The following is a 12,609-nucleotide window of genomic DNA, read 5'->3' on the forward strand; positions in this document are numbered from 1 at the left end:
GCAAAGCGTTCCAGAGCTTAACTATTCTCTGCGTGGAAAACTGTTTCCTCCTATTGGTTTTAAAAGTATTTCCCTGTAATTTCATCGAGTGTCCCTTAGTCTTGTAATTTTTGACGGAGCGAAAAATCGATCCACTCAGGATTTTGTAGATGTCAATCCTATCTCCCCTCATCCGTCTCTTTTCCAAGCTGAAGAGCCCTAACCGTTTTAGTCTTTCCTCATACGAGAGGAGTTCCATCCCCTTTACCATCTTGGTCGCTCTTCTTTGAACCTTCTCTGAACTGTGATTACACTTTTCAAAGGGCTTAGCTAACTTGTGCTGATCAGAGTTGTAGAGTTGGTATTCCAAATCTCCAGCTCCAATTCCTCTATTTTTCTTCTGTCCAACTCCTACTGATATTGGGCTTTACGAGCCTCTTTTACAAAGCCACAGTAGTGAAGGCTGCCGGGGTAAATTCACCAAAGCCCATTCAATTCGGTGTCAGGTCAAAAGCGCGCCGGGACAAAGGCGCGCCCAGACAATTGAGCGCCGCGCGCGTCACTCTAAATTACTGTTTTTAGGGCTTCGACGGGGGGGGGCATGGGGGGAACCCCCCCACTTTACTTAATAGACATTGCGCCGCGTTGTGGGGGCGTTCTGGGGAGTGGGGGAGGGGTTGTAACCCCCCACATTTTACTGAAAACTGAACTTTTTCCCTGTTTTTAGGGAAAAAGTTCAGTTTACAGTAAAATGTGGAGGGTTACAACCTCCCAAACCCCCCATAACGCCGGCGCGATGTCTATTAAGTAAACTGGGGGGGGTTCCCCAACAAAACCCCCCGTCGGAGCACCTAAAAACTGTAATTTAGAGCGGCGCAGCGGCGCGCGCTTTTGTCTTTCCCGCCGTTGTCTATGAACCGTTCAATTCCTGTGAGCTTCAGTGCCTTTACCGTGGCTTTGAAAGTAGTTCATTTCCGTTTAATGTATTTCTTTACCAGAATTTGAATTTAAAAGAGTCATGTTGTATGCTACATTTCTCTTTTCTGTGCTTTATTGTAGACACTGTGGCAGAAGGGTTCTGGGACGATATTAGCTCCGTGATCACCGACTCTGACCTGATGAAAGATTCTTGCCACTCCGCCATTGTACCTGGACTGACACAGTATTTGCAGAATTTCACCAAACTTATCATATCTGCTTTATCAGTGAGAGCTCATTCTGATTTAACAGTGGATAACTTAAAAACAGGGACTCCGACGTCGATAGTGATACAGCTGTTGCAGTCGGACTTTCACGAGGTGCGTCTACTGATCCTGGAAGCAATTCTAGCATGGATGAAACAGCTAAATTCCCAGCCAATGCCCAAGGAAGGGAGCCACGTGCTGGGCATTTTGTCTGGAACAGAAGAGATTCTACTTCAGATGACCGAAAAGGAAAAAAACCTTGAATGTTTTTGTGGGGTAAGAATTTAACCTTTGTGTTACAGTAACATTTGTCAAGGCACCATTGGGTCTGTAGATGCTGTAAATAAATAAATATATATATATATTTTTTTTTTTTTTTTATTTTATTTATTTTTTTTTTTTTAAATCTGGAATGTATAAAAAGTTCTGGTAGGCCAAAAATGTTGGGTTGATCCATCCTTGTTATTTTGGGGCTCCAGTGGGAAATTGTCTCAAAAGTGGGAGTGTGTGGCACAGGGGTTCAAATCCCTCACTGCTCCTTGTGACCCTGGGCAAGTCACTTAATCCCCTCATTGTCCCAGATACACTAGATAGAGATTGAACCCCTGGCATAGACAATTAAGAAAGAACACTTATTACCCAGGAATTTTAAAAAAAAATAAATATATATATATGTATATATAATTACGTAGTGAAATGAAATAACTAGGGAGTATTAAAGAACTCATTCACATGCAACCCATTTGATCTAATCATAACTTAGCTTTAAAAAACCAAAGTAACTCCAAATCAGTGAATGTTGATTGAGCTAGTAATTCATTTATACCTAATTCAAAAAAGGCAATCAATGGAGGGAGAGAGCTGTAAGAGGCAATAATTTCCCCCTTGCAATAGGTAGATGCTTCTGTCATCAACATGGTTAATGCCGTAGTGTGTATTTGCAGTGCTTTTATTGCATGTACTGATCAGCAACACGGTTTGTATCTGCAGGTGCTGAAGGTTGTTTATCATATGGATTCTAATGAAGTTCTTCTGCGATCAGCCAAAAGTCCAGCAAAATTCTTACACTGGATTATGAAGATTGCTGGTAGCCCCAATTATAGGTATTTCTGCTCAAATGTTTAGGCTTAATTCTGAAGAAAATATAAATGAGTTAATGCATTTGTAAATAAGGTTTAACTATCAAATATAAATGAGGGAGGTGGATTGTTTAGTCGGCTGGGTCAGGACATGGGAAGTATCGCTGCTGTCACGGTTCACCGCTGGACCACCAGGGCTTCAGTCAGGCCTGCCGGAGGCCTGCAACAGGTCTGGGAAGGGGGCGCAGGCCAGAGGACTTGAATATAAACCAAGACCCCCATTTTGGGACCAATTGTTTGGCCCAAAAATCTCAGTTTATATGGTAGATTTACGTTAGAGATGCATGGAGAATAGAAGGATGAGAGGGAGAAATGTTGGATATGGTGGTGGAGAGGGAACAGAGGGACAGATTGAAGGGGATGCAAGGGGGAGGAATGTTGGACATGGTGGTGGAGGGAGAGATGTGGCATGATGTTGGAGAGGGGTGATAGAAGGAGAAATGGGCATGGGGCTGGTGGGCCGTGGAGAAAGATGCTGCACATGATCCGGTGAATGAGAGAGGGAGAAATGTTGGATGTGGCAGTAGAGGGAGTGGTAGAGATGCCTGGATCTCTCAAGACAGATAGGCAGTGAAAGAGAGAAAGGGAGATAGATTGCCAATAGAGGTGGAGGATAGAGGAAGAAAAGTTGGACTCATGGAGGGACAGAGAGAGAGAGAGAGATGTTGGTTGGAGAAGGGAATGGGCTCCAGAGGAAAGGAAGGTGCAGGAGGCAGAAAGAAAAAAATACTGGATGCACAATCAGAAGGAAATGCAATTAGAGACTCATGAAATCACCAGACAACAAAGGTAGGAAAAATAATTTCATTTTCAATTTAGTGATCAAAATGTGTCAGTTTTATGAATTTATATCTGTTGTCTATATTTTGCTCAATATGTGTCTATTTTTCTTTAGTTGTTACTGATTGCATATTTTAAAGTCTGCCTTGACCTCTTTGAAAACCCTCAAATATAAATGATAATTAACATTTTCTCTGCATATAGTGTGATTTGTGTTTTTTTTTAATTTTGTGGTTACCATTATGTATTAATAAGATTATATTGTGTGTATATGAAAAATGGATGGAAGAAATTGTATTACAATTAGTACTATTATTATGGGGGTGAAGGTCTGGGGTGGAGCTTAGGGGTACTCGGTTGGTATTTGTTAGGCTTAGGAGGTACTTGACTTGAAGAAGTCGAGAAACACTGCTCTAAGGTGTGTCCTTTGCTGTGGGTTTGTTCTTTCACTGTTTGGTGTAGTCCTAATCCCTCGAGTTGTTGGATTACCTGTTGGGCTTTTTGGCATGTTGGGTCATCTACATATACGTAGAATGAGGAGAACACCCAAGGAGTAGCAACATTCCATTCAGAATCCTAAACAATAGCAAGATTCTGGAATCCCAAAGAGTAACAAAATATTCTGGAACCCCAAGGAGTAGCAACATTCTATGCTACCGATCCAGGGCAAGCAGTGGCTTCCCCCGTGTCTTTCTCAATAACAGACTATGGACTTTTCCTCCAGGAACTTGTCCAAACCTTTCTTAAAACCAGCTACGCTATCCTTCTTACCACAGCCTCTTAACTATTCTCTGAGTGAAAAAATATTTCCTCCTGTAACTTCATCGAGTGTCCCCTAGTCTTTGTCATTTTTGATGGAGTATAAAATCATTCCACTTGTAACCGTTCTACTCCACTCAGGATTTTGTAGAATTTTAGGTTAGTTTCTGCGATGAGATTCGCAGTGTCCTGACACTCTTCCGTGTCTAGGTCAGGGATGGCGTATAACACCATTATGCCCATTGCGTTTGAGTTTTCTATTCAAAGGAGTAGACATTCTGCTCTTGTAGGTTGGGTGATTTTCATTTGCTGGAAACCCAGGTTGGATTTGTAACCAACCCCCCCCCCCCTCTCCCCCTCCCACACACACACTTACCTTTTCTATTTTGGAGCATGATGTGATAGTCTGGTGTGCATGCCTCACTTATTATGACCCCACTGTTTTCTGTGAGCCGGGATTCTGTTATTGCTGTCTTAAAATTACTCTCTTAGTTTTAGTAAACAGGGACCTTAATAACTTAAGATTAAAAGAACAGAATATTCGTTGTATGAGGAAAACCTAAGGAACAAGAATTATTTACTTAATTTTGAGTGGAAGAAAATAACTTTTTTAAATACTTGAAAGGTACATATATGAAGCACTTATTTAGTATGGGGTAGATACTGAAGAGAGTTTAATTGGGTAAGAAGGATCCTACCCAGTTAAATCCCGCTGGTCAGCCCCAGAATGCATATTCAATGCAACTTACTGGCTAGTGCCATTGAGTATCTGCTGAGACCACTCTGGTTATTGCTGTGTCTGAGTTGAGGCAGAGCCAGGACTTACCTGGTTAGCAGCGATTTTCAGTCCACTCATCAGCTTGGAAAAGAGACAGCTAAGGGGAAATACAATCGAAGTCTACAAAATACTGAGTGGTGTAGAACGGGCACAAGTGGATCGATTTTTTTTACTGCATCAAAGAATTACAAAAGACTAGGCGACACTCGATGAAGTTATAGAGAAATACTTTTAAAACCAATAGGAAGAAATATTTTTTCACACAGAGAATAGTTAAGCTCTGGAACGCATTGCCAGAGGATGTGGTGAGAGAGGTTAATGTAGCTGGTTTAAAAAAATGTTTGGACATTTGGGTCTTCCATTTGCTCATTGTCAACTGCGGCATTACGTGCGGTCTCTTCCTCGGAGCTCTCTTTCTTTGGATTTTGGGATTCGTTTTCGAGACTTTTTGGAAGGGGGGGGAAGACTCAGCTTCTGGGATCTCGGTCTCCTTATATCATAAGCAACTTGGGGCGCTTGGTCCACCGCGGGATTTTTCCTTGGTACTGATGGCTTGGCAGAGGGATTTGGGGCGGGAGCTCGGGGCGGGTTTTTTGCTTCGGGCTCTTCGCGGTGTTCCTGCTTCGAGAATGCCACTTCAGGACCTTGTTGAGAGCCTATGCTTCCCAGAGCCGGGCCTACCATATGGGATGTGTCGATACCCCCTACTGTCTCACCTGCCATACGGAGGTGAATTCTTACTTTCATGGTCTTTGGGGTTGTGAGAGTATTCAGAGCTTTTGGGGGGCCCTAGCTTCCTTTCTTCAGGGTCTCTTGCGAGTTTCTGTTCCTGTTTCTGTATATCATATGTTGTTCGCTCATTTTTCCTTGTTTTCTGTGTACACCTCTGCGGAGAAATTGTTTTTTGAGCAAATGTTATATTTTGGGGAAAAAATGTATATTGAATTTCTGGCTGGCGGAGGTTCCTCCCTCCTTCTGGTACTGGAGGAATAAATTACATGCCCTTCTCGGTTGGGAGGCCCTTCTGGCTTCTTCCTCCCGCCGACGGAGTAGAAACTTTGTTCATATTTGGACTCCTTATTTGGACAGTTTGCCTCCCCGGGTTCGTAGTCGTATCTTGAATAGACTACAAGCGTATTCCATCCCGCCTGTCTGATTTGGGGGGGTTGGGGGGAGTGGGGTTCTGGGCGGGGTTTGGTGGGGGGGGTTGGGGGGACATTGGGGGGTTGGGATACTTTGTAACCTGAGAGGACATCAGAGTCCAGTCCTCTTGGGGGTAGGGAGCTTTGTTTTCCATATTTGAAATATCTTTGTCCTGCTGTTTACCTTTGTTATGGTTGTTGCTTAATAAAAACAGATTTCACTTAAAAAAAAATGTTTGGACAAGTTCCTGGAGGAAAAGTCCATAGTCTACTGTTGAGACAGACATGTAGAAACCACACCATGCTCTGGATCGGTGGCATGGAATGCTGCTACAATTTGGGTTTTTGCCAGGTACTTATGACTTGGATTGGCCTCCATGAAGACAGGATGCTGGACTAGTTGGACCATTGGTCTGGCCCAGTAAGGCAATTCTTATGTTCTTATAATTATAAGACACTCATAGCTTTGATGGTTTCATCTTTTTTTTTTTTTTTTTGGCCATGGTCTCTGGGAGAATGACAGAAAAAGGTATAAAACTCTTTAGACATCCCAGTTCATAACGAGCCTTTACTCACTGGCCAACATTTCAGTTTCCTATAAATTTTCATTCCTGGGGTGGTGATTGAATGTCAACCACTAGGTTTTAGTAGAAGAAATTGGAGTGTTTTGTTTTTTTATTGTGTTTCGGTGTTTTATTGTGAATAACTTATTGTAAAACCCTGAGAAAAGTCTTGTCTGAATGAGCAGTACAGGCCTCCCTCCTTATCTACAGGGCTTAGGGATGCAGCCCCCCTCGTGAATACCATAAATTTGCAAATAGATGGTTGCAACCCCGGTATCAGAAAGGAAGGAAGTGTGACTCACCATATGGGGTGGGGGGGGGGCTCAATGGCAAGGGTAGAGTCGATGAGACTCTTGGGGGTCGCTGGAGATCTCCTCCTTGGACTCATCCTAGGACGAGAGCTTTTTCGGGTGTCCTCTAGCCCATTCTGCTGCGCCTTGAGATCTGTGACGATTACCAACGGGATCCTGCTGGCATGCCTTGCCCGGCTCTACCAATCTGGATCGCGAGCTCTAGATCGCGACAGTTCCAGCTCCCGATGGCAAAGTGGATCCCCGGATCGGGCTCCTGATTTAGGAGAGATACTCTCCTCAGTTCTTGCTTGGGGGGGGGGAGGGGGCAATTGGTTCCCAGGTTGCAGCTCACACTTTGATGAGAGTTAAAAGATCCAATCAGTAATTGGATAGTAGTGCGCATGCACTAAGGTGGCACCCCTTTAAAACAATGGCAGTTTTTGTCAGTTGTGGAATGATGAGCGAAGAGGGCGGCCAAAAGATTGGGGGCAATGTCGAATAACCAAAGTCTCGAATGACAAACTCACAAATATGGAGGGAGACCTGTGCATTAAATTCAGGAAGGCGTGGCGGAGGGGTTAGAGCAACAGCCTCGGCACCCTGAGGTTGTGGGTTCAAATCCCACGCTGCTCCTTGTGATCCTGAGCAAGTCACCTAATCCTCCTTTGCCCCCAGGTACATTAGATAGCTTGTGAGCCCCCCAGGACAGATAGGGGAAACGCTTGAGTATCTGATTAGATAACTTTGATAGGCAAATACCTAAAATAAATAAATCTTTCATAAATGAAAGGAATTCTTAATAGTTCTGAAGAGCTATTTTCAGTATTTTTCCCTTCTGCTGATTGCAGATTAATAAAGGCCTCTGCATGTACGATATCTGGCTTATTCTACCTTAGTTACAATCTCTAATCTTGGAGAACTATCCCAGTTCCTCACTAGCTTATGTCCCATTTTGTGTATCTTGGAATCTTTGTGATACCTTCTAAGGGGACCAATAACGACTGGTATTCTACTACATGAGCTATTAAGACCTGACAGGTCTTCAGATATGATGTGCCTTCCAAAGCTCATCGCGTGCTTTGTAGATTGTTTCAATGGTATCACTATTTACAGAGTTTCTTCTCGGTCAATGCAGTTACTAGTGTTTTACTGTACAAATGATAATGTCCCTGGACATGTAGGCAGGCCATAGATTACCAGAGATGCTATTTCATGGCTTTTAATCCTCTTAAAATAATAAATTGCCCTGTTTGCTAGAAAAGTTCAAAGGACCATTTTAAAATTGCAATGTAATAATCTTCCTCTGATCATCTTTCCAGTTCAATTCACTCTGTAATTCAAAACACATAAGGAAGTGACTTTGAGCCTCGTTGCAGTGCAGTCGTCATGGCGGAAGGATGATACTGCATTCAAGGATCCAGGAGAAAATCCCTGCATTTGTAACAACTTCAAATAAATAGTTGCAGTGCTTCTGCCTTTATTGAGAGGAAATGCTTAGTTAAGCTGTTAGGTGTGAAATAGAAGCAAGTTTGTCAGCGTATAAATTTGGCGGTACAATCCAGGCTTGGTTTCACCTCCAGTGCTGGTGTTGACTTAGAAAGTCTTTGCTACCAGCCTGTGCATGCAGTGCCTTGAAGCGAGATCAGCCTCTCGGGAAATAATGAAGCCAGCTGAATTATGATAGACTGCCCACTAGAGGTAATCTTGAGACACAAGCCAACTACCTGGTTTACGAAATTAGATTGCCGTACCATTTACAGCACTGTTTTTCAACCCAGTACTCAGGACACAGTCACCTAGCCAGGCAGGTTTATTGGATGCCCAGAAAAAATATGCATGAGTTAGATTTGCCTGCTATGAAGGTAGAACATGCATAGAAACGTGATGGTAGATAAAGGCCAAATGGCCCATCTGCAACATCCACTATCTCCTTCTCTCCCTGTTGGCTAAGGCTCTTAACATTTGCATCTCCTCTTCCTATAGGCTAAGGCTCTTTACACCTGCATTGTGATGTCATAGAACTTTATGGGTATAGAAACATTGTAACATGATGGCAGATAAATGCCAAATGGCCCATCTGTAACATCCACTATCTCCTCCTCTCCCTATTGGCTAAGGCTCTCAACATTTGCATCTCCTCTTCCTATAGGCTAAGGCTCTTTACACCTGCATTGTGATGTCATAGAACTTTATGGGTATAGAAACATTGTAACATGATGGCAGATAAAGGCCAAATGCTGCCCATCCGCAGTAACCATTATCTCTTTCTCTCTCTGAGAGATCCCACATGCCTATCCCAGGACCTCTTGAATTTAGACACAGTCGTTTTTGCAGTTTATTTCATGCATATTCATTGTAGATATCCTGAAAACCTGATTGGCTGGATGTGTCCTGAGGATTGGTTTGAGAACCCCTGATTTGATGGAGCAGTGAGTGGGAATTTTATAAAATGATTTTTCATGTGTACATGTGCCAATATACCCATGTAAAATGACACACAAAATTACCCTCCCACTCTATATTTTTTGTTTGTTATTTGTGGTTATTGTATATTGTTATGTTTGATTTATTTTTGTATGGTTTTATGTTTATGGCATTGTTTAATTTGAAATTTTGTATCTTTGGAACCCACCCTAGATTGTAAGCATCTGCCAAAGACCCTACGTAAAAATAAAACAACAGTAAAGCTGTTATATATCTGTATTCCGCAGTATTCCTCATCCTCCTGCAATACAGGAGCGTTGGGTCCATGTCAGCTGGAGTTTATTGCAAGATCTCTAGCTGAGACTAGTCTAGACCCACATGTGGATGTGGCTGAAGTGCACAAGCATAGCTAAATGAGGTGCAAGGAAATTGACTTTGGATTAAATCAGGCCTGCACAACTCCGGTCCTTGAGGGCCGAATCCAGTCGGGTTTTTGGGATTTCCCCAATGAATATGCATTGAAAGCAGTGCATGCAAATAGATCTCATGCATATTCATTGGGGAAATCTTTAAAACCTGGCCTGGCAGGGCCAAAGTTGTGCAGGCCTAGATTAAATGGTGCCTATTTGAATTAGACCTGCAGCCTCACCCTCTCTCTTTTTTTAATTAATTTATTTATTTTTAGAAAAGGTTTGCTCCCCCAGGCGTGAAAAGCTGGCTATGCTTCTGCTGATGTGCTCTTCTATGGGCTATATTCACTAATCTCACGGATCTGATCCATTAGCGATCCGATCTGTGAGGTTGCCGGACACCTGATTCACGATGCGTCCTCATGCAAATGGAGGCGATTGGAGTCACGTCCCCAACTGATTGAATGGATCGCTGGAGAGCGAATCCGACGTATGTGCAGACCATCTTCTTTGCCTGTAGATGGTCTGCGCATGCTTACAGAGCTGGAAACTTTTTAATTTTTTTAACTTTTACTTCGCGAGCCCGTGGTTTTAACCCACTTTAAACCCACGGGCTCGCACTGCGGGGAAGGGAGAGCAGGAGAGTCGGGGCAGAGAGCAGGGCAGCAAGAGGAGAGTCGGGGTGGGGCAGAGCAGGGCAGTCGGAAAGGACGTGAGCGACTGGTCCTTATTTTTTGATCTGCCAGCCCAGTCGGTGTTCCTGAGATTTTTTCGTGAATCGCTACCTTCCTACATTTGCATGCCATTCCCCCTCATTTGCATGCACGGATTGGATCGGGAGTAAGGTTAGTGAATCGGGTCGGGGTCGCAAAGTTAGTGAATCGGGTCGGGGTCGCAAAGTGGTTGGGACATGATCAGCGTCCTTGGTGACTCTAGCCCTATGTTAACACACAGGGTCTGTTTGCATGCTATTTGGTTACTGCTTTGAGGCTCTAATGTAGACTTCTGCGTTGACCCCTATATGCTGAGTGTGAGATTTGATTTTTTGTTTGTTTGTTTTTTAAATCTTTATTCATTTTTAAATTTATAATAAGTGTGATAACATATCCATACAAATAACCATAAATATATCACTTAATAATCAACAATGAGATTTGATTTTTAACATCCATTCAGCATGCGATCAATAGATAAAGTAGTATAATACACAATACAAAATAAATTAAACTTAGCCTGATGGTTAGTGCAGTGGGCTAGGGTCCTTTCCCTTTGTAGTGCCTCACGGTTACAAAAACTTAGAGTATGAGCCTATTAGGAAGAAAGAAGGTGCGGTGCTTGTATTTAATATGTACACCACCTTGGTTGTACCCAGAAAGATGGCTTATCAAATGCATTGCGTGCCTGGTCTTCAAAACCCTTCTTTATTGGTAGCAATTAAAATTTGTGCAAATAGTCTAAAAAACTCACATAAATATGGCGAATAATAATTTGAAATCATGGACTCGACACGGCCTGTGTTTCGGCTATAGCGCCTGCATCAGGAGTCCCAAGTAATAAAAACGAACCACTAATGATGTCCAGATTCCACCGAAAGATAAAACCAACCATAAATGAAAGTCCAAATTAGGTCTGAAGTGGACCAGAAAAGAGTTCTCTAGGCATTTAATTCTAGGATTTACAAAACAGCATGATTAATTGCTAGTAAGCATAATGAAATTCAAATATCAAATGATTTCTTCAAGTTTCGAGTTTTATTTAAAATTTGATGAATCGCTTAATCATAGTTCTAAGCGATGCACATCGCTAAAAACATTACAACTTTCAGGGGAGCATGAAACAAGGACAAACGAAGCAAAAGGGAAAAAAGGGGAGAACTACAATAATTGATAGCAAATGAGACAAATAAGGGATAAAATAATAGCGGGGGGTTAAGTAGAAGAGTTAGAAGAGATCTTAGGCCTAGGTTTAAGGGAATGATTCTAATCTAGAGAGTTATCAGTCAAAAGCATCTTTAAAAAGAAAGTATTTTAACTTACTCTTAAATCTGTCTAAAAGACGCTCTTCCCGTAAGTGAATGGGAGGGGGAGGAATTCCACGTTTGAGGTGCCGTGACAGAGAAAATGAATTGTCGACTTGTGTTAATGAATTTAAGAGAGGGGACAGTCGGTAAGTGTTGGTCGTTTAGATCTGAGCTAGAGAATGACATGGTGACAAACAGTGTTCCCTCTAAGCGGGCGGGTGTTGTGAGCAAACTTTTTTCACTGTGAGCTAAAAATATCGGGCGCCAGCAAGTTATGAGCCAAATAAATATGTTGTCAAAGTTGCTGATACATGAGGACGAGGTATTCAAAGGAATTTTAGGCCTACACGCTAAATTAAATAACGTTAAATAATATTTTTAAGAACACAGAAATTGTAGGGATGAAATGATATCTTAATAAATGTTTTACAACAAATGTAGTTATGTCTGTTACATCCATATGTGTAAACTGTAAATTAAAAACAGTCCAGAAGACAATACGTTTGATGCTTTCAATTTCTAGACCAGTGTTTTTCAACCTTTTTTGGGCAAAGGCACACTTGTTTCATGAAAAAAATCACGAGGCACACCACCATTAGAAAATGTTAAAAAATTTAACTCTCTGCCTATATTGACTATATATAAAGTAATTCTCTTGAATAGGAATCAAATAAACACAAAGAAAGTATTTTATAATTACTTTATTATGAAATAAAAATTATAAAATACTTTATTCAGTGCGAAACCTGGGCCTGTTTGGCTGAACACAAAGCTGATATTCTGGCTGGAATGGAAGAAAGACACACACGTAGCTCTTCGTCAACAGCTCTCAGTCTCTCTCTGTATTTGGTTTTTATAGCATACAAAAATAGACAAATATACCCTCCATCCTTTTTATTAAACCACAATAGCAGTTTTTAGCGCAGGGAGCTGCGCTGAATGCCCAGCACTGCTCTTGACGCTCATAGGCTCCCTGCGCTAAAAACCACTATTGCGGTTTAGTAAAAGGGGACCATATTGTAAAATATAGACAGCAGATATAAATTCAGAACTGTGCATAGTAAGTGAAGGGAAGTTTACCCAGTTAACTATTAAGTTATTTGGGCAAATTCCTTTGAAAACTGTGGTAATACTGCCT

General features: G+C 42.0%; 1 protein-coding gene across 2 annotated transcripts in view; it reads left to right on the forward strand.

The window, feature by feature from the left end:
- Positions 1–12,609, forward strand: part of THADA (THADA armadillo repeat containing) — a 538,115-nt gene that overhangs the window by 392,410 nt on the left and 133,096 nt on the right. For both annotated transcript variants that reach the window (XR_004538762.1, XM_033937269.1), the window contains exons 32-33: positions 1,039–1,439; positions 2,154–2,266. Coding sequence is in view for 1 of the 2 variants with exons in the window: in XM_033937269.1 (XP_033793160.1) it covers positions 1,039–1,439; positions 2,154–2,266 (514 nt within the window). In the remaining variant the exon portion in view is untranslated. The remainder of the gene's footprint in view (positions 1–1,038; positions 1,440–2,153; positions 2,267–12,609) is intronic.

This window comes from Geotrypetes seraphini, chromosome 3, assembly GCF_902459505.1.
Source record: "Geotrypetes seraphini chromosome 3, aGeoSer1.1, whole genome shotgun sequence".
Lineage (NCBI taxonomy): Eukaryota > Metazoa > Chordata > Amphibia > Gymnophiona > Dermophiidae > Geotrypetes > Geotrypetes seraphini.